A 23718-nucleotide genomic window follows, 5' to 3' on the forward strand; every position below is an offset into this window, starting at 1 on the left:
GTAAGCTGGTGAAGATAGCAAAACATGTAAGAATAGATTGCATGTGTTATTTTATCTCATTAACTAGTCATTCTTTTCCGCTTTCTCATCACTTACAGATCTATATGAAATTCTTTTGTATGCTAAAAGTAGGAGATTTTTGTGTTTAGAGGTGGTTTTTTTTCAGCTGGACATCCTCAGGTTTACCCATGTAAATCTCATTGATTGAACAAAATTGAATTTCATCCAACAGTTGATAAGTTCCATGGATAAAATTTTGCCACCTAAAACCTCTTTTAATTAATTTCACTGATATTTTGACCTTTGTTTTTGTAAACTGAAACTTAAAGTCGGTTTGGGTTTGGGTACTTGAAATAAAAACATTTGTGAGCTCAGGTACATAACTCTTACACTGGTTTCTATGCCATAAGTATAAATTCCTAAAAGGAAATATTTATAAGTCAAAATATAAGTGTATATTTTATTTGACCATGTTATCTATGAAAGTATTATATTTATTTTACAGAAATGTTGGAATCCAACAATATAATCAATTTCAATGGACTAGCTAATAGCTCCAGTTACCATACTTTCCTCTTGGATGAAGAGCGAAGTCGGCTGTATGTTGGAGCAAAGGATCACATACTTTCTTTCAACCTGGTTAACATCAAGGAATATCAAAAGGTATGTTCGCTCATGTTTTGTACAGTGCAACTATATACTTATAATGTTGCAGCATTGTTATTACTCTGACTACGTTGGGCCCTGTATGAATTATGGAGTAAGTGTTTGGATGTCAAGAATACTATTACAACACAAACATTTGCTGACTCTATGAAGATAGATTTATAGTAAGCCTATAACCTATAAGTGTATAAAATACAAAGCTTTTTTCAGACTATAGAAAAGTAAATGCTAAACGAATAATCCACCTATTTCCTAAACAAAACATTTTCATGTTTTCTGCTAAAAACCCCAAACAACTGTTATGACAGTTCACACACAAAAAAGGACTTATTACTGTGTATTTGTTTGCAGCTAAGAAGCAGCTGTTTGGGAGTCCAAGTGCTGATTTCTCTCCTTTAACCCAGCACTTTTAGGCACTCTGCTTCTGCTTCTTTCAAACCAAAATAGATTCAGTTTTAGTAAAAAAGGAAAAGGTCCATGAAAACTTGCCATTCTTGATGGAGAGTATAATTTTCCAGTAAAAGCTGGTGATGAATTAAAAGCTGGCAACAGTTCAATGATGTGCTGTTGTTGCAGGCTAAATAAATAATTTCATTTTCAATTGATTTTAGTAAGAGAAAATGTTGGGAACCTAAACAATGCTATGGAGGTTTGATCTGTTATATTAAGTATTTTGATGGCGCTTTTTAAAATCCAGAGAGTACCCTTTTATGAGAGATAAATTGCTTCAATACCCAGGGATTTTTTTTTCTTGGTGTTCCTGACCTTTTGCCTGTTTGACTATTAGCTTCCTAAGATGATAGCAATAAATACCTTGTGTTTTCTGTTCAGAGGGAAGACTGGCTATTCATTTGTATTCTCTAAGGAAAAAGGATAAAAGGAAAACTGGGTATTTTCTTTTCTATTCTCTTTAGAGCAGCTATAAAGGAAACTAGCTATTTATTTGAATTCTCTGAGGGATTGATAGCTTAATGTGCAAAACATCTGGAATAATTAAAGGAAAGAAGGTGTTTCAGTTGCAGAAAACAGCTCTGTAGGAGGAATTATATCTTACATACGTACATATTCAGATACCTTTAGAATACCATTTGAAATCATATACAAATATTACTATATTGAATAAAGAATTGCTGTTGGTAACATGCAACTGAGTGTTTCCAACAAACTGAGAACAGACTTGCAATTTAGTTTTAAGACTTAAGAACAGACAAAAGGCTTAAAGAATTTGGAGATCTGATTATTAAAGACAGGAGGGTCACAGAAGAAACTTCGATCAGTATTACAATGCAGCCAGTGCTGTGCTTGACCACAAGCCTCACCAGTTGTTGCTTCCATCATGTAAATAAGTACTGAGGTTCCTGTCTAAATGCAAATGGCAGCATAGGACTCCAAAGGAGCACAACTCAAAAAGCCAAACTTTCCAGTCTGTTAAAACCAGTTCAATTTAGCCAACTTTTAAACCAAATTAGAAGAAAATATTGTTCTGTAAGAATAAAGAAAAAGAACATCTAGCCATTCATTTTTATGGATTAAAATACTGGGTTTAGTAATACAGAAATCTGTGCCCAAAACTTGAACTGAGTTTGAACTGGTCCTTTTGGGAGATCTCAGAAGTTTGGTTAATGTCTTTCAACCTAGTAAATTTAAATTTTCACATGTCTCTGCACATTTTAAGCTGAGAATAGAAACAGGAAGTAGCAGGAATACTTTGAGAGAGAATGTGCTCATAAAATTTTCAGCCTTATTTTATAGACTTAAGATGTTCGATTGCTTGGATTGCTTGTTTGGATTTCATTAAGTTTTAAGAAAATTTTGAATTTAAAATGTGTTTGCAAACTGTATTTTCAAGTGCCATATCTAACCTCCTTAGACCTCTTATGTCATCCATGTTAATTCTTTTTGCTTTTTGAATGCTTTGACTTTTATAGTTTTAGCAAACTATATTGAACACCAGGGCTGTAATCCAGACTTATGGCCATTCATATTGCATTATCTGAGGCTCCCAAATGAATAGCCTGGCATTTTATGGGAAGATCATGTTTTATTCTATATGTAATTCCTAAAAGCTTTTTAAAAGAAACCACCATGAATAATTGACTGTGAGGGTCTCTGGATTTTCTCTGTATGAGGTGAGACCCATTTTCTGCTAAGCAAACACTCTATAGTAAGCATAGGGTCAGGTTTACTTGTGTTAGGGTAGCTCTATAGGAACAGCGTAAACATTTCTATTTTGATAGTGGGATACTTTTAAAATAGTATGGTTTCTTTTTTATTATTTAATTAACTAAACTTAGTAATAGAGTGAAATAGTAGACACACTGAAGAGGCAAAGACTTAATTTCTGGTGCTGTAACTAATGTGAGATCCCAAGCACATAGATTCGATTTATTGTTAGTGTCTGCAATTTTTTGCTTTCAGTCTCTGTTCTGTTACATCACGTTTAAAGCTACAAAAGAACACTCACTTCATGGAGAGTCAACACTCTTATTGTCTTTATTCAAGATTCACAGCTTAGATTCACAATACAGACTATATTTCTATTTCAAGATATTTTTATTGTGATTCATATTATCCCTGTTTTGTTCCTATTGCTTCATTTCTTTGTTGTCAAATTTCATGGAAGAAAAGGAAATAAAGAAAGAACGGGGAAAACAGAAACTGGGTAAAGACACTGTAGCATTTGGTCTGCAATTTGTGATTATTGAAGCATGAAATAACACAATGTGATTTTTGTTCTGTGTCTTTAGATTGTTTGGCCTGTATCTCATTCCCGAAGGGATGAGTGCAAGTGGGCTGGAAAAGATATTCTCGTAAGTACAAATCTTTTTAGCATTTTATTTTTCTTTTCTAAAACATTGTAAATATTTTATTATGTTTTATTGTGTTAACTTTTAAAGTATTTTTCCTCTCATGTAAGGTCACACATCTGATCATAACTCTAGTCTCGAGCTACCTCATCCTTCTTATTCAAAACAATGAAATTTTGTCTTCAAGAACAAGGGTTTAAATTTATTAATGGAAATGAAACAAATCAAATAGAATTAATCAAAAAAAAAAAAATCAACTAGAAAGAGGGAAGTAGAGATATCAGAAAGGAAGAGAAATATCAGAATAAGAAATATTAATCCTTGTGTACTTGTCTCCTGATTGTATTTTGACCTATTTTTGCCCTGCTAAAGATCCTAGTCCTACAGTAAGTTCCAAAAAATGCTTTCTCTTTGTGGCATCTCAGTAAGAGTTAGCATTTTTCACTGAGCTATTCCCTGCATGGAGTTTGTAGCAAGATTGAGGTCAAGGTGGTTTTAATGTTCTGCATCATTTTTGGTGCCTCAGGAAAGACTCTGTTACCCTACGCATAATTTTCTGTATATTTTCCCTCATTCCTGTGTACATCTTATTCCCTGTATTTATGAGGCAGGAAAGACATAGCCAGTAGCCCCCAAATAATAATACTTCCATACTGGTAATAACTGTCTTCTTTATAAGAATAATATGGAAAATGGGAAGACAGAGCTAAAGAAAGGGGAAAAAAAAAATAAAAAATACATACATGCAATAAACCAAACAAATACTTGCATAGCATAGCCAAATGGGAAATCATTGTGGTTGCCAAGGTATAACTGAGAGTGGAACTTGGCCCCATGTGTATATGCTATTGGCCTGATTTTCAGAGATGAATCTGTAAAATATTCATAATGCCAACCATATGCCTCTAGAGAGCTCCATCTGAATAATTTCCTAGGTCATAATAAAAATAGTTTCATCATCAGTCTTTACTGAGGCCGTAGAGGACAGTTGTCTTCATAAAAAGCCATTTGGGAACAGTAGAGGTGGATTAGGTGAAAGCTAAGAAATACGGGTTAAACTATATATGTAAAGGGGCAGCTGAAGTGCCAGATACTTGGGCTAGATTATTACATAGAAATAATGCATTTAAATTAATCCACCTTCATGTTCACAAATAATTTTCAGGAGTACTTCGCAAGGTGAGAACTAAAATATCTAATTCTTAAGTTTAGAAGAAAAAAAGATTAGTGTTAGATGTCTGAGCAAATTAACTAACATTACATCTTGATTTTTTACTAAGTATTATGATATTACGTTAAGCAGATTTTTTTATAGCTGGGGTTGCAACCTAGAAAATTAGTAAGAGATGCAGCACCTAAATTTAATGTATACTCTTCAAGTTTTTAATAATTACTTTTATAAATTCACAATAGCAAGAAAGAGTATGTATACATTGCATTAGGTCGATTCCAATCCATTCATTGTAGATAGAGATATTATACTGGAGTAAGCTGGCAAGTTTGGGTCCCCATCCTCTGACTGTGGTAAGCTTGAGAGGACTGTTTGTACTGTAACTATTTTATTCACCTTGATTCTCTTACTCCCTCTCATATCAGGACAGCTACGTCTGCTGATCACGATTAAAAGGTGAAGCCCACACCACACTCCGGTGCAGTGTGTGATGCTTGCACTTTACCTGCCTGCTATGATCATAGGCATTAGAAGCAGCACTCCCACAGGCTGGTGGAAAATAGATGGAACAGGAGCACAGAGCTCAGGACAAAGTGCAGCCCAACCTGAGAGTAACAGTAGCACAGCAAAAAACATTGCTAAAATCAGATAATTCGCTTTCATAAACATTTATATGGCTGTTGAGGATGGTTTTGCTTTCTTTTCTTTTAATTTTTAGAGTTCATCATAAGTGTAGATGTGAAAAAAAGAGAAAAGATAATGCACAGGTCATATGTAATGTGGGTCCAGTTTTGGTAGGCAACTGGAAAGATGGAATATATATTTTGGTGTATTCAGGTCATCACCTTTAAATATTTACAGCTACCTATTCTTGACATAAAACAATGCATTACAAACAAAGCATTTAATGTAACTGCTTTAACTGTAATTACGGAAAAGGATTACAAATCATTTAAGAAACATATTATTCCTCCTTTATTTATTCCTTAAAGCCATTGTCAGTACCTTGGGAGTGTGAAATATGAAGGCCATAAAAATAACTCAACAGACTGTCATTAGAGGGAACAAGAGGAAAAGAGGACAAATAAAGTGCCATATAAACCATGCTCGATTTAATATTGCTTTCAGCATGTAGCACTGCTAAGATATTAGATACTGTTCACTTGTGATGGTTCAGGACAGTCTGTACTTCTGCATTCAGGTCTTTTTAAACAACTTCTTTTTTTAATTATTGATCTCCAGGGGAAATCAGTGCTGAAAAGGCAAGTCCCCACTAATAGGCCAGGTGCACTGCAGCAGCTGCAGCACAAGCATAACCCCAGCTCTGCCCAGCTGCTAACCTAGGCTATGACCTCCAAGATTTCCTCTCATAATTATAAGAGGTAATTTACTGTCACCCCTTCAGAGGGATTCCTTATACTGACGCTGTCAGTCAGGCCATTGTAGGTGCAGCAGGTTTGTAGCTCAGGACAGTTCATGAGGGATTTGAGGAGAGTGGCCAGCTTGGGCTGTTCCCGCCCTCCTGATATCCCTTTCTTTGTTCCTTAAGCGGTCATTTTCATATCTGTTTCTTAAAGGGCTTAATATATGTTAATTAGTAAAGCTTTGCTCACTGTATAGGTAGATCAACCTTTTAAAGTATGTTTCAGATCGTTTCTTATATGGGTAAACTGAGAAGAGAGGCGAGAAGACTCTCCCGGCTATGCAATACTTACAGCAGGATTTCTCTGATAGAAGTGTACTGCTACGCTTTCCCACAAAATATAGATTTTTTTCCAATAAAATAATAATTACTGTCCCATGTAAGTACTTTAGTATTACAGTATATTTCCATTTCCTCAGTGTAAAGTATTATGAGCACCAAAATAACATAGTTCATAAAAAATTAAAGACTATAAATAACAAGTAAGATATTTTTCTTATGTAATTTTACTAAATGAGCAATTCTGTGAGGATTTCTTGTTATTCTGGACTTTAGTCTCTCATTTGATCTATTTTGGTTGCTCTAAGTCCTGTGAATATTTCTCATGATTCCTGACCAGACCTTGGAAATGATCAAAGACGACAAAGTCTCTACAGAATATTTTGCAGCTTTTGTACTGAACTTGCAGTACAGACATGATGCTAGTCATATCCCTCACTAGTGATCCTCAGTATTTTGATTTTAAGATCTCACAGGCACCTGGGACCCAGCAGAAACACATGGCAACCTCTGCATTACATATGGGTTAAATAATTCCACTTTGACATTCCTGGAGTGTTATAAACCAGCAAGGCAAAGCTTGGGTGACTTACAAAAGTTACCAGAAACACTAGTTAGTTTCGCAGGTAGGGATAGGGTAGGGAAAGCTTCTTGACTGAAAAGCCCATCTAGTCCTTAAACTATTAATTTACTCTTGTTTTAAAAGTTTTGACTGCCATTTATTTGATACATGTCTGCACTAGATTTGGCTGAGACACCATAGCAGTAGTTCACGTGGTGCACAATTAATCAAATAAATCCCTATTAAAGGTTATGATAGATTTTTACGACTTGAAAGCTTTAAAGATGTGTTTCTGAAGGGCACCTTAGGATGTTATTTTCAAGTGTGATTTGACTATCTGATTTATTTAGCCGCTGTTAAAGATCCCAGCTCAAATTCAGTTGTCAAAATGATCCTTTCTGGCCTTGACATGTATAAATCTTTAAAATTTCAGTGGGTACTTTAACAAAGTCACGTAGGACAAGCTACATGATGATAGATACACACTTTGCATGCTGTATGAAATTGGCTTCTCTCTGGATGTTTCTGGTGAGAAATAAATGTTGATATATGGATACAGAAGGTACCAAGTGTTTTAACTTGGTACCAGCAAGCTTCTACATATGCTATGACATGTACAAGTGGGTCCATACAGAGAGTTAAACTACACTTTTGCGTCATTTCCCTTAACAGCTGAAGTGTATCAGCACAATTGTGTGTGTGTATTATAATTTTGTGTATTATAATTTATAGGAAATAGACATCTACTTAGGCTATTTAATTGCCATTAAATTTTACGTAGTTATTAACTCTTACCTAAACTCAACTATGATCGACTCTTTTTGTACTTGATAGTTCTCTTGGTGGTCATTTGGTATCGCTTTGGGTCAGAAATCTATACCCAGTTAAAAAGAAACAGGACTCTACACTACACATGATATAGCTGTATTCTGTATATGCTTCTTTGCATTTAATTATTGGCACTTAATTATTGAGTTTATGGTTCGTGCAGGTAGAATCACATGGCTGTAATTTAATACACCATCTCATTTGTTATGATAATACTTAACTTAAGCCAAAATGTTTATATGCCATCTCAGTTTATGCTTCCTTTAAAGTTTTCCAGCCCCTCCCTACAGCATAGGAAGATTAGCAATCGTACAGGCTTATAAATCCATCAGTGCACAATGATTTTATTTGGAAATAAAGAAAAAATAAGAACCAGAAGAAGTGATGTGTAACTTAGCAAGTGTCCCTTAGCCATATCTGGTGATACTTTGGCAAAACAAAGTTGGCAATAAATGCGCACTATTCCCTTTAACTCAGTTTATTGCTCTTGTTGCCATAGGGAATACAGAGGATCATGGAGGCAGGAAGTAAAAGTAATTCTTTTCATCTGTTTATGTAAACAAAGATCTGAAGAGGGAATCTGAAAATTAAATATACAGTGCTGGCTAGATCTAGAAAGCTTGCTTCTAAATTCATCTGACAGCCACAATTTTTCCTGTCAAATTACTTCTGGCTCTTTTGGGTGTGCCAAAGAGAAGTTTGTCACTTTCCTATAGGGTTCTTCCTTTGGAGGACATCTACAGGCAGATTTCCAGCTTTTCTATCACCAAGCCTCACCATCATCCCCATTTCTTTTCTGGCTCCCTGTCTCCAGCATAGCACTGAAACCCTTTAACAGAGCCTTAAGACCCAGGACCCCTTCCAGCCTGGAGAAAGGGAAAGGTGAATGTCCCCTGGGAGTAGGAAGGTCTAGTAGGAGAAGTCAGAAAAAGTCCAAAGCAATGGACTTCTAGTGAGTTTAGGGACAGAATTTACTCTCAGTATTACTTACTACAAGAAGAAATGTGACTTTTGAGCCATTTTGTAATACAAATAGTGCCACTGCGCATCCCTTTCAACTCTTACCAGCTGTTCCAGTTAGTATGCTCGTTTTATCAGCTTGAGGGCTGCTCAGTCCTTAATCTTGTCCAAGATATTTAATGTGGGCATGATTTCTTGCTAAAGCATTCCTTACCATTTCGGAGATGAGAGAGTGAGACATTCTGTAAGTAAGTAGTGTGCTGCTTTAATATTGCTGCTGCATAAAACTGTTTTGCATAGACTACAAACAAAAGAGAAAGACCGATGGGGGAAAAGATAAGACAAACTTACAACCCCTTCACTCAGAGGTGAACTGAGCCTGGTAAAAAGAATCATACTACACTGGAGTCCTTTAAAGTCCCATGGAGCTCACTAGCAGAATTTACCCCTCTGGGAAATTCTGGTTGTGCCAGCTCCATTTCTTGGATGGACCCCCAAAACACATGCACCAGCATAAAGCCTCATTTATAGCTTTTAGTTCAGATGTTGATCCTACAGCTTGTGTTCATTTAGGCATTTGCATATATTTCTTTATGTGAACTGACCAAGGCAAATCAGTTACTCTAAGGTAATAACTTGTGTACTTTTTCAGAGGAAGAATTAAGTTGGCTGTTGTTCAGATTTTCATATTTTACCCACTTATGTACCATGGGAAGTCATTTAAATCTTTCAGTATGGGGAAAAAAATGATACAGATCAAGGAGAAAGCAAATTTTCTAATTTTGGGCTTATTTTTCTGCTTATAGGTGTGACTATAGAAATTTGCTTCTGAAGGAAACTTAATATTCAGCAGATTTAATGCAGTCTTGCAGAAATGTTTTCTTTCAGACTCAGACTTAACAAAGGGGAAGTAAAGGAGAAATGAAGGAAAAATCATTCCCAAAATTATGGGTTTAATTTTCTATCAATAGAAGTTCCTCATAGCCCTACTTTGGCCTTGGCAAAGTCTGAGAATTACTTTTATTTAAGGCTGAATTACCAGCTATTGCTATTTCAAAATGATGTTGGGTAATTCCCTGTTATGATTTATTGCATCCCAAGATGGACAGAGTAAATTTATTCTTTGTACATTCCTTTCCAGAGAAACACATTAACTGGATGACTAGTAAAAATGATCAATATGTTTAGTCACTATTTTCTTTCAGGGCTTCAGTCCTGCTTCACATTCTTTCTGTTTATAGTGGGGTTTTTTTTTGTTTGTTGTGGGGTTTTGTTTGCTTGTTTTTTGTTTGGTTTAATTTTTGGTATTTTCTGTTGTTTAATAAAAGGAAAGCTAGTTTAAAAATTATAGATAGGTCTGCTCTGAAAGATCATGTATCACCATTCCTCAGTACTCAAGATGTGGTCACTATGTCACTATTAAATTAGTCAACAGCTAATTATTTTCTGTACTTCTGTTACTTACATTCACCAAAACCAAGTCTACTAAATTCCTCCCTGGTATGCACAAAGCTAAAGTGTTGTCTTTTTTCGTTTTGTAATAAGTAAGAGAACTAAAGAGAAAGTTCTTAAAATAACCTAGGAGATAATATGCAATTATTTCCTATGTTGAAGCTAATCTTTTGTTCAGTTTTTACATCTTCATGTCAACAGAATATCTTTAAAAGAACCTTTTCAGTGTAGAGAAAGTTTAGTATTTTGAAGATGGTGGAACAAGAAAAGTAAGAACAGTAAATAAAGGGGGAATCTGAATCTTTCTTGCCTTTTGTTTGTTTGCTTTTCATTTTCTGAGTGATGTGATCTGTGTTGGATCAAATAATCTATAGATTTCTTTTTCTCTTAGGTGATTCTTTCCCAATTAACATCTCCCAAAACATTAGGTTGCTCTCTCTATATATGTATCATAAATATAAAAACAAACCAACCCTCCCCAGCAAAACGAAACAAACAAAACCCCAAGTCAACCCCACAAAACCAACCTAATGAAACTGCTCAGCAAACTATCATTTCAACAATTGCACTTTGGTGCCAAATTTTTACTGAGTGGGAATTTTAAGGTTCTGTCACTTAAGGTTTCTCTGTTCAGCATCTCTCTGTGGTGTCAAAATAGTTTAATGTCCACACACAAATTTCTGGGTTCCCACAGTAAGGCACATGTAACTTCATAGTCTAGCTTACAGAGTGTATTTATTTACAGGCACACATACTGCTAAGCAACTGTCCCTTCTAGATGCAACAGTCTTTTGGTTCCTTTCAGCACTTCATGCTTTTACATTCACTTTTGACAGAGAAGTTCCGAGTATATTTATCTTAGGTGGCTGTGAGTAGAAGTCGTTACAGGATATGCCTATAATATGCTGAATAAAGGCAAACTGGCTGATGCAGAGTCTAAGTGCTTTATGTGCCTATAACAGGCTTGACAGCCTGTTTGTCTGAAATACTCCACCCAATTAGCAGGTGTTGATCCTATTCGGAAAGGCAGGGTGTAATCTCATTTCTCCAGGAGACAAGTGATTACCCCACCCAGATAGAAGAGATAGATGAGAGAGACTTTGTAGATCTAGACTGTGGTTGCAACTTAAATTGCTGCTGGGCTTGGTGAGACTGCTTGAGCTGAAACTGAATAGTATTGTTCATTTCTTTGCTAATAAACCATGCCCAAAATGTGGAACAGGTTTACTCTACAGAGCAAATTCAATTTTATTTTAAAGTTAAGGTCAGAAAAGAACTGGCTTCTGCTTGACCACAAGGATTCCCGGTGTTTTGAGTTATTTGTGAAATACTCTCTGTTTCTTAAATAAATTCTGTGATATAGGAAGTGCATACTACTGAAAACCATAGCAATTCAAAATAGAGGATGCTTGCTAACACTCGTGGAAAGTTTTAATGTGCAATGATCATGATGTGGATGCAAAATCCTGAAAACCCACTTGTTTGCTGGGCTGTATTCATAGAAGACTTTGTTTTGTCTTGTTAACTATGCATTAGCCAGATGTACAAAAATATGACATGGTCATTAAATCAGGTATTTAGTGCTGCAGCCTTTTCTTGGCATCCCTTTAGCTGTTCACAGCTCCAGAACAATTACCATCTGCATCTGCTGAATGAAGATTTAAGGACTGGAAATATGTCTTGTAATTTGAACATACTTGAATGCGGAAAAGAACTAGAGAAATTCTACTTCCTAAGATGGCTAGGTCAGATGGTTAGTGCTAACGGCAAAGATTTGAACACCTAATGTGTTTAGTCTATGCAGTCAAGGGAGGCATCTTTAAAGCGTGACTTTTAATGACTTCTAATGACTTCTGACTTAATACTGTTTTGAGGAGAGATCCTAGGGAGTATCCCACCTGGCTTAGCTACCTCCATGTTTAGCCTTAGTGGTAAAGTCTGGGCCAAATGACCAAGTACCAGTAGTAACAATTCGATTTGCAAATAAGTAGGTAGACAGCCAGGGAGATGTTTTGTGTTTCACCCCCGGTAACACAAAGGAAGAACCGGAGGAGCTTTCCGTCTGCTGTGCAAGTGTGCTGACAATACAACTGTTTGCTAATATGGCACGCAGTTTTGTGGCTTGAAGGAATCAGGATATATCTGCTTTTTTTCAGTGGCTTTTTTTTTTTTTTTTAATCATGTGCTTTCTTAGTTGGCTTATTTTTTCTTGTCTTGATGATTTAATGGCTTAAATTCATGCACTTATTCTGCAACTTAAGTAAATTATACATTTTAAATATTCTCATGAACTCTTGTCATATCAAAAAATCAGACAGATAACAGGCATAATTTAATTGGAAAGATAACTGGAATACAGTAAGCTGTACTAGGCAACAAAAATGTCTTCTCAACCATCATTGGCACCTTCAATCTGAAATTTCTCAGGGCACATCATGACAACAGAGGAAAATCTAGATGTGGAATTAATCAATGGTTCTTTTGCAGTGTTGACAGTGATTAACATGCCTAAGAATAGTGTCATTCCTGACATTTCCAGATGGGTCAAGTCCTCCAAGTCATGATCCAATATAAAGTCTCCAGATCATGATACAATATAAGGGCCACTGAATCTAGGGTTCTGTCAGCTTTTTCAAAGCTCTGAGTTGGGAACACAAGTACATTCAGAAGTCAGTTTACAAAATAACATAGATTTATAAAAAAGACTAAGTATTTTGTTTACCTAGACATATTCAAGGTTTATACTTGATTTATGTGTGTGTGTGATGCAATACACACAGCTTATTTGGCTTGACTAATGGGAATGTAATCCCCAAGAACTAAGTTAATAGAAATTGCTTTCTGTAACACAGACCTCAATACTTCAGCTGCTCAACTTCACTCAGCACTGCAGACTGGCTCTTTTTCAGAGGACAGGACTATAAAACATTGATCCTGATAATTGCAAGGTACAATAATGACAAAACAGGGTTGGAAATGATGTTATCGATCCAAACTACAAGGGGCACACAGTAATAAATCATTGTCTGCAAATATTTTCATGCCAGCTGTCCTCCCCTGCTCTAACATCATGCACCTGACTATACAGGTTCAGCTGGAAGGTTATCTCATCAGGTACAGGTGCCAGGCATGATTTCCCCACCCATTAGTAGTAGAGGCTGTACAAAGCTTCTACTACTCAAGGACTTTCCTGTTACTGCCAGTGCAGGACTTGGCACAACAGCTTTGCAGCAGTGTTACCAACTAGCTTACTCCAATAAATTAGAATTGTAATATAAAATTGCATTTTAACGGGACTGGAATAATTTCCTTTGATCCCTGCCTGTCCTGGGCCTGTTTATGCAGACTGTGCTCTTTGAACGTATTTTTTAAGTGTTACTGTAATACCAAAGAAGGAAATGGTAATAATCTTTAAATAATGTGCATTTTACAAAAGCTTGCACACAGACGGCAAGAGCTGTGAAACCATATGCCATGTAGAGCTCACCCTCAAGAGGACTTCCTTGCACGTGCTTACTGACATGCTAAAGTGTTTGCTGGATCTAGCTGAGAATCGATCATCTGTGTACATGACAATCACACATATATTTATTGCACTAACAATCCAGAAATATTTTCCTTGAAACAATGCAGCTGCATGTTGAAAAGATACCTTGCCAGTACAGCCTGAACTGACTGCAGCTGGCAGTAGCCCACTAGCAAAGGAGAGAAGTTTAAAAGCTCCCTGATAAGTCCGGAGCATCTTTCAGCGGTGTGATAAATGTGAATGACAGCAGTAATGTCGGGGGTTACTTATTCTCCATGGATATCCCTGACCTTGTCATTTGAGAACTCAATTAATTGGACAGAAGAAGAAAAAATCCAAGGTAAATATATTAATTAAACTCATTCATGGGACTTTATATGGAAAATGTCCATTTTGATTTGAAAGACAAAACACATATTTATTTTGTTTGTCCAGCTGTTAGACGATAGCTTTAAATCCCCTTGTCCATCCAGTTTAGACAAAAGCTTGTGATATTTTAATCACTTGGCTATGTGGGAAGGCTGAAATAAAGGAAGAATGTATTACAGGGTCTGATCCTTATCTGGATTAAATCAGCAGAAAACTGTTGAAGCTAATGATACTGTAGTGGATTATTTAACGTTCTACTTATGGCCCTGCATAATCTGGCCATTTGCATTTGCTGTGATAGCTGAGAAGCAGGATGATTATAAATGTTGGTTAAAAAAAAAAAAAAAAGAAACCAATTTCTTAATTTAAGGAGAAAAATCTGGATATTAGTTGGTCATAGGGACTTACCCTTGAACTTCCATTTAAAAAGATGTCATTAAAAACTCTTTGCTGCAACAGTAATCCAGACTGAAGATTGTAAATTCCAGGTTTCTGGAAGAGAGATAATTACTGGAAACTCATAAACTCCACCTAAATTCTCTTTTAATTTTCATACGCGGAGCAGATGTTTTGACAGATGGATGGACTTTATTTTTGTAACTGTCCGGGAAAAGTCTGCATAACACAGCCAAATCAGTGCCACATATCTGTAGTGTTTGTTTTTCAATCTTTCTGCATTTGGCTCCTATGCTTTTAGTTGCAGACATTTTCTTTCCAGTCTATTTTTTCAGGCTAATCTCTCTGTATAAGCCCTTCTATCAATTTGATATATAAATATTAGAAAACTCTTAAAAATAAGTGTGTATGTTTGGTTAGTAAATCAGACATATTGATCTTCATAGAGTGGGTGACCTTCTGGAAAACCTCATTAATGCTTTATCTTCTCTTCAAGACATGCCCTTTGCCCTCATACACAGCATATAATATTTGGAATTGAAATTTGGAGTTAAGATCTCTGTCCAGACACACTGGACCTCTTAACTCACACTCTGAATGTGTATGACAGTCTAATTTCTCAACTTGTTCTACCAACAGGAGTTCAGTACAAGAGAATTTGCAGTGGAGTTGGTGCTTTGGCTGCATTACCACAGATGGAAATGGGTTCAGCTGCTTTTATTTCAATAAACTGTCAGCTGAGAGACTGAACCTTGTAACCTCTTCAGTCAAGTTTAGAAGAAGCATAAACATCTATAAAGTACCTGAAGTTAAAACTTTATTCTCACTTAGGAATGCTTAGTAAACTTCTGGGGCACTGTTCCCTCCATGTGATTAAATGACCGTTTAACTCCTGGATGCAAAGTAGAATGACTTCAGTTGAATGTCCTTGCACCCTCAAGTGCCAGAGTAACCCCAGGAAAGCCTGCAGTGCCTGCTTGGGCTTTGGTGAGAGATGCAGTTCATATTCCTTCAAAATGGATTGCACCCCACTCTTGGGGTTAGTGCTTCAGGACCGCACAGAGCAGAGCCAGGACAGGGCATGAAGCATTTATTTGGCCATGCTTTGAAGGATGTTGGCAATCATGCCATAACAGGACAGCTTGCAGAAGCAGATGCAGCAGTTATGCTGTAAAAACATAAAAAGGTAGCTATCTAAAGAAGTTTCTTCTGTCAGGACAGAGAGAGAAAGACCTTGCAGGCTATGCTAAAAGGTCTCAAGCATGATGTAGAATCTCATCTGCTTGGATTTTAAGAGAGAGGTACTTCTGTATAAAGCCAAAGGGAGAACCTACAGTTCTTGGGGAAACCTTATACCATTTACTGAAATATAAATGAAGATGAATCCTCTCCAGGGGTAGGCAAGATAAATGAATTGGGGTTTTGAGGACTGCAGTCACTCCCACATGATATACCTAATTTTCTTTATGAATATCTACTTCAATCATTGTGTACCATGTGCAATCACTTATGCTTTCTGCTGTATGTATGTATATGTAAACTGAAGGTTTAGGTCATAAACCGGTGTTTATGCAGACAAGAAAAGTTTCTAATATTAAGTAAGCTGTCCATTATAATAAACAGGATTATTGGGTGGAAGAATTTATAGTAATTCACTATGGTGATTTCAGTGCTCCTCTTCTTTAAGATTTATTTTCATAACCTATCCAAGTAATAATTTCCTGCTGATGGAGAACTTTGCAAACCTTGCATTCATTTTCATTCACATTATTAGGCTAAGTGTATTTTAAACTCCCACACAACCTTGTTTTCACATATGAAAAAAAAAAAAATTCCACTTGGAAAGTAATTTTTAAAAGTCTAATTTTCTTCCTTCAGCTGTTTTACTTGACAAAGAACAATATCCAAAGGATATAGATATATCCAGAATATGTTCCTTTTAAACAACATCCCTTTCCTGGGGATAGTGTAAATGAATACAAAGGCACTGGGGGGGGGGGGGGTGTGCACTCACATGCAGACAGAGTGTTTAAATTCCCTGACAATTTGTTCCTTACAGTGTCTGGCTCTGGGTTATTTCCTCTTCCTCCAGTGGATATTTTCTCCCATCTGCTGCTGTATTTTACCAAGATACTACATTTCTTTTGTTGTCTGTGTCTCCTTTCCAGTGCCTCACATTCTGAGATCATGTAGTGAAATGCCTTGTCTGCTGGCACAGACTTTTAGTACTAACAATATAGCGCCAGCCTGGGGGTCTGGCAAGGGGAGATGCTGCTGCCAAGTGGGACAAGCCCAGTTGGAGACACCCAAGTCATTCCAGGCCTCCAGCCAAAGGGGTCAGGGAGTTACTTTGTAGTCAAGTTGAGGCAGCTACCAGTGTCAGGACCGGCAGAGCTGTCTGCCAGGTTTCACAACTGGTGGGGCCTGAATGCCATTGTAGGAGCCTTGATGTGAGGGCAAGAATGGGGAAACTGAGACTGAACATGGGAGTCAGTCACCCAAGTCTCATGTAGTATCAGACCCAAATTGCATTCATTGCACACTCACTTTCCTTGATCAGGATATCTTCTTCCCCATACATGTGTGCTGAGATTTACTCTAAGCAAATCATTCAAACTGTTCAAATGATTCAAAATTGGGATATTAGAGATTTATGGGAAGCTTTTTTGCCCCAGGCCTGCATATACCAGTAAAACCTAATATTCACCATCACTAAGCAAGCCCTTGCTAAGTTCAGAGTATCAAATGCACAGGTACAAAGTTTCCACACATGACACATGTACCTGTGCTGCTGTACTTGAGACTAGATGATCTTTTGAGGTCCCTTCCAATTCCTAATATTCTGTGATTCTGTGATTCTGTGAATTAGACAAGGGGAGGAATCTGGTTACTCTGCCATTGAAATCAATGCGCCTGTTGCTATTGTTCCAGGGAGAATAGCACTGTCTCCCAGGAAGGGCAGAAACTTCACTTTGAACTTCCTGAGTTGACAGGGGCTTAAATCAGAACTGTAGCTTTACTTTGATGTCATTTATTGTGGTTTAATGCCCCTCTTTATTTATTTTTTTACAACCATGTAAAATATATAAAGAAACCTAATCTGTTTGGGAGGTGTATGAGAATTTACTGAATAGGCCTTAATGGTTCCTTTATGCAGTTGTAAACCACAGAGAAGCTATAAGAGCAGTCTGAACTGGACTAGGAACTTTAAATGTTATATAAATTTATTTACCATAGTCAAGGGTTTATTGCTGTAGGTATTTACCTTCTTCATTGTATTCCTCAGACATCTACGGTAAAAACCATGGTGTACCAGGAATTAAGGAGAGCTTAAAAGCCGAGATGAATAAGCCAAATCTGCTTTTGGAAATATATTATAAATCCAGAGTAACTTTACTGATATTAATGCATTCACACTATAATCAATACTGAACACTTGAAACACAAATATGGCAATGATAGTGTTAATCCCATCCAACACCACCACCCCCTCCCCCCCGAATAATTCAGGGAATAATTCAGTGAAGCTGATGATTTTCTTAATTTCCATCTACAGATATCAAATAAGATTTTGCCCCTTTACTAAGTCAGGTTTTCCATCTCACCTTTAAAATATTAGCTGTCTAATACCTTCTTGCTCTATATTATAGATAAGCAGCTGAACATTATTTAGTGAGTGCATGTAGAGTCACAGGTGGTGTGTTACTGTAAATCAGAAGAACTCCTCTGAAAGAACAGTCTGTTCTGATTCACACTGGCAGTGAATCTAGCCCATGTACTCATGCATTTTGCAAAGATACATGTCCACTGACTTCTAACATTCACATTCTTCAGGCAAGGCAATTTTTGGAAGCTTTAATAAAGTGAAGTAGTAGCCCACAAAGACATTTTGAAATCATGATATATCATACCAGATAAAACGAAGCACAGTCCTACCAAAACAGTGGTGTGATTAAATTTGACCAGATACAACTCTTGAGAAAACTCTGAATTATTTAATAAGGCACAAATCTCTGATCAGTTTTAAATTATGTAGAGTCAAAAATCAGGTGCTCCATCTGAAACACATAATATCAGAATTTAGGAATCTGTTTCAATTTTATTAATTTTTAATATTACATGGATTTGTAGTATTTGCCCATTTTTACTCTTGCAGGCATTGAATTATTAACACACTTTCATGGTTTTTCCATATTTCTTTTATTAAAAGGAACAAAGGACAAGAGCATTAGGAAAAATATCAAAGCATACATTGCAATTTTGATGATTTATGCCAGGTATTTGCTTAGTACTCTACCAGTGTGACAGTGGAAAGTAGTCTGTGGATACGTATAATAAATGTATGTTCATATTTATACATGTGTGGGAGGAAGAATACATATGCACCAGAAATTGTGTGTGTTTTTATTAAGAAAGGCCAGAATGCAAAGAATTAAGAGAGACCTCTAGTAACATCCATCTCTATTTCCTTCAGTTTCCTGTTGGATTATAACTTATCCGTATGTTTTCTCTTCTGTCTCGGTTGGAAAGTTAACTTAAGTTATCAGCAGTAAGCCAAGGATGTAGTGAGATTCTATACGCTTATCTCTGGGTGCTCTTTTTAATGCATTGCCATTATCTGTTATGGAAATAAACAGTAAAATTGGAAGAGCAATGCCATTTTAGTACAGTCCTTTGTGTAAGGCAGGGACTCAGTATTCTATCTGTGTAAGTTCACTGCTTTTCCTGGTGATGGCCTAAGGCATGTCTCAAACTGTATTTTCCTGGCAGAGCCATTATTTTCTGTTTGAGAGTATCTGGTTTAATTAGGAAGCAAGTTGCAGAGACGGATGATGCCAGCCAATGAGATTTCTGTGAAGGTTGTGGCCCAGGTGGTATCTTCATGGGTCCTGGTCCACATGAAGAAGTACAGCTGAGCACTGTACCAAAAAAAGTCATCAAATATGCATAGAAAAGTTTCCTTAAAACATTAAATTGATTGGAAATCTTTATTTTATTTTAATGTTCTTATTTTTCTGCTATTTGAAATCCAATATTTCTAATTGTGTCAGTAGACTGATTCACAGGCACTGACATATTTCTTTCACCGTTATACCTGGTTGAAATAATAATGTGAAATAAGTGGAAAAAGTTGACATCTTGACTATCAGGTTAGACATTTCTATTTTAATAACATTAGACATTAATAATGACATTTTTGTTAACAGATAACATAATGTTTGTACTAGGGGCTGTTAGTGTTGCTATTAAGTTTTTAGTTTATGAGAACTAGAATTACTCATAATGGATAATTTAGGTAGAAAATGTTAAATCCAAGTCTTGCAAAGCTCACGTTCTAGGGGCTGTCAATAATTGCATTAATGTTTAGCATATGTATTCATCTTTGTAAGATTAGCCCCTAAACACAGACAATAGGGGTGAGGCAGCATTCATGTTATTGTTAGAAATGCTGTATCAATGATTCGTTTTTCATCAGCTCCTTCCATCTGGCACATCTTTCTTCTAATTGTTACTTAATTGAATACAAGCAAACAGTTGGTCCATTTGTCTTCATTATTTTATTCTGACACATTTCTATAAATGGGTTTTGTCTTACAAACACGGCAATAGCATAAATTACAAAGATAAAGCATGCCTGAAACAAAAATTAGGAGATTTTTTGTGTAATCTTTTCTTCAGGGGTGGATGGCTTATTTAATGGAAACCAAAGATTTTTAAATGAGAACCTAAATCACACTATTTATTAAATGCTTAGCAATAAATAAGTTTATAAACAGAATGAAATGATCACACTGTTAAAATCTGTTCATTCAGCCATATATCCCTAGCACAGAAGAGCTCTCATTAGTCATAATCACTGAATTAACTCTGTGGATACATTTTTTTCCCCCCTTTTCTTTACAGAGAGAATGTGCTAATTTCATCAAGGTGCTTAAGGCTTACAACCAAACCCACTTGTACGCTTGCGGAACAGGGGCTTTTCATCCAGTCTGCACCTACATTGAAGTTGGAAGCCATCCTGAGGTAAACTATCTTAAACCAATATTTTTCTTTTTCCTGTTTTTAATCTTTATTGGTGTTTAGCCATGTTCTCTTCCTGCCAAAATGCACTCTTACTGGTTTCTCTGGCTCGGTGAGTGGATCTGATAAGACCTACTCCTGAATCAGGTGCTGACGTGCTGATTGATAAATCACAGGAGAATCTGTACTTTTCTCTCGTACACAGCATCTTTTCCCCCAGGGTCTTAAATAAATATGAGTAAGCCCATTCTACCTGGTTCAAGAAGTTAAAAGTACTAGTTGGTTTTCTTTTAGTCAAAACAGATATCAGCTAAGAGGAGTGGTTCAGCCTGTGTGTTTATTCTGGGCCCAACTCTGCCCTTTAGTTTCCTACCAGCAGTACAGTCTGACACTGTGGCAACTTTCTCCCAGCTGGGAATTAAAATAGTGTCACACATTCATAAATCCCACTTCTCAGATTTGTCCTAACACACTGACAGTTTTTTGTATGTGACCTAGGTTTTCTTTCCTTACTTTTTAGTGAAAAATATATCACTTTTCTTCTCTCTTTGCTCCATTTCTTTTTATATCAATCTGTAGCTTGCTGATTCTTGCTTAGTGTTGCAGAAATCTTGCAGTAGCTCTTGACTGTTTTGTCAGTGATTGCCAGAACTAAATAGATAAGGGTGGTCTTCCCTGGTGAAAAACAGTATCACTCACAGAAAGCAGTTTTCCTAGTTTTCCTGGCTGCAGATTTGACTAGAATGCCTCTGTGCTCCATTTCAATACTTTTTCTCTCCAGAAAAGCCAATGTTTTATTTCCCTGTAAAGATCAGTATGTAATATAAATTCGCCCACTTTACTTTGTTTTCAGTCAGGCTTACCTGAGTATTGCTTGATGAACTGTTTCAGTTTAGGAACTTAACTCTTGATGTGTTTTCAGCACATCTAATTTATGGATGTGTTTTACTGGTGAATACACACTTGTGTTACTTGTAGCTTCTGTGATCTTTACAGAACAGCTCTTTCAAGCTACCTTATGGTTTTGCAATTCAGGTTTGCAGATTTCCCTGAAAATAAAGACATCATTGTTAAATGATTGAGTACTCAGTTGTTTAAAAATCAAGATTTCTTCTTGTAAGAAAATTAACAGACCTTTTGAGTGTTGACTTCATAGTCTGGGAAGCATTTTTCCCTATAAAAATGTCTTTTGATATTTGAAACATGAGTCTTTAAAATGTTCTAAGCATAAGGTTTTGAAGGAATAAAGGAGCTGCGAAGTAGAAAGGGGTTTTTTTTCATATTCTTTAATGCTTTACTCCAGAATGCATTCTTGGCAATTAGTGATTGTCTCTTGACCACACACAGTATGTCATTGCTTACTGCATTAAACAGATTCTCTGCTTCCTGAGATCCATTTGGGAATTGGTAGACATATTAATTAACTCTAGTTCCGTAAGATGTGTGTCAATCAATTCTTGGCTATCTGCCAAGTGAATCTATCTGCAGAGATATAGCTGGTATGAGGTCATTTACTTCTACATTTGGCTGTTTTATGACTGTACCATAAAACTAACACACACTTTATCAAGGATTTATAGAAAGGATGATCAGAGATGAGAGGCCAGATCCAGCCTTGGTTTAACATTCTGGATTTTGAAAGTCTTGAGTCAATGATGTGTTTGGCCCTGAAGCTGAAAAAGGATGTTTGGTTTAGCTTCTTTTTAGCAGCCCCTAAGTGTAAACATAATCTGCATTGTTGCTGTTTTTTTGGTCACCTATGAAGTAAGTTTGTAAGTCCCCCTTTGCCTGAATCATTCTCCTGACCCTTGGTTTCAAGGTTTCGCAAACCAGGGAAGTCAGGAGCATGTTTGTCTGACCTGCCTCAGATATTGTTAGCTTTTGACTTCCTTTTCCTACTTAAGCCATGAGTAAAATCATCTCCACCTGCCCTTCCAGTGGCACAAGTTTTGTGTATCCTTTGGACAGCCTTGCAGGAGGGGTCACTGCCTTCTCTGCCCAGGTCTGCCCATGCAGAGTGAAAGTGGGTTAGGCTTTGACAAATCTGACAGTCAGCCTGCGTTCTGTCCCTAGCAAAGATGAAAAATCAGATGAATAAATGAATTTATTAGGTTTGCAATGAAAAATAATCTGGCCTGTCTCTGTGTCTCAGCTAGAGCCTGCTGCTTCCTTTCCCATACCACCTAGGCAGGAATTCCAAATTTGCATATCTTCCCAGAGCTGGGGAAGAGGAGGGTGCTTGATTGACAGTGGCTATTAGAGACACCTCGAGTAAGGGGGGTACAATATTAACCCCTGAACCCCTGCATGCTGCATCTGTGAGAGCCAGATGGCTTATGTTGTCACGTCAGACAGCAGCACTGGACATGTCAAAGGGCCATTGCTTCTGTATCATGTATAGTTTATACCTCCTTAGCATACTAAAAAAGGTATAAAACGTAAGCAAAGGCAAGATGTTGATTTTGAGTTAAAAAATTGCCATCTAAAACATTCCGTGAAGATTCATTTTCTGCCACAACACTTGTGGAAAATTAACTGACTTTACCATCTGCTTATTTATTTTTCAAGCACTTAGAGAGGTAAATGTGAACTGATTAGGGGAATAGTCGGGGAACGTACCTACTGTCTAATAAGATTGCTTGTTTATCTGATCTCTGAATATAATCCACCTGCCTGAGTCTGATGGAGGAGAGGAAATTAGTGTGTGCCAAACTGAAGAGGATGGAGAAGCAAAGTTTAGAGAGAAGAGTGGCAAGCGATAGAGGAGACATTAGAAGCAATTGAAAAGCTCCAGGAGGCTGGAATATGGTACAATTTTATGATTGGGGAGAGGAAATAAATTACTTTGTGTGATAGTCATAAAGTAATGGGAATATGAATTGTTATATCTGTTGAATATTTCTTCGATATGAAGCAGTGTATCTCAGCCCCATTCTGTGCTTGAAGAAAACCATTTCTAGTGATGAAACTAGGCAGGTCTAATTGAGTTTGATGAAGTACAGTATCAGAAATAATAATAAAAAGGTAAAAGGATATGAACAGCATGCTGTGCATCTGATTAAAAATGATCTGCGCAAATGTATACAACCTAATATGTTGTGAATTACACAGCGATCTAAGGAGTAAAGCAGACTAATCTTTGCTTAAATCCATTCCAGATGTGCAAGTGAATAACCAGAGTATTTTGAGAGAAGAATAAAGTTAATGTTTGAATAGACTTTCAGCACGTAAGCCATGAGTAAGGAGAACTGAACATAT

General features: G+C 36.7%; 1 protein-coding gene across 1 annotated transcript in view; it reads left to right on the forward strand.

Moving 5' to 3' along the window:
• SEMA3A (semaphorin 3A) overlaps nt 1-23718 on the forward strand; it is a gene marked incomplete at its 3' end in the record, with an annotated part of 166621 nt that overhangs the window by 49678 nt on the left and 93225 nt on the right. Inside the window, exons 2-4 of the mRNA XM_080638137.1 lie at nt 506-663; nt 3414-3476; nt 20344-20463. Coding sequence (XP_080494263.1) covers nt 506-663; nt 3414-3476; nt 20344-20463 — 341 coding nt within the window. The remainder of the gene's footprint in view (nt 1-505; nt 664-3413; nt 3477-20343; nt 20464-23718) is intronic.

The sequence above is a fragment of the Psittacula echo genome (genome assembly GCF_963264785.1).
Source record: "Psittacula echo genome assembly, chromosome: 1".
Taxonomy (NCBI): domain Eukaryota; kingdom Metazoa; phylum Chordata; class Aves; order Psittaciformes; family Psittacidae; genus Psittacula; species Psittacula echo.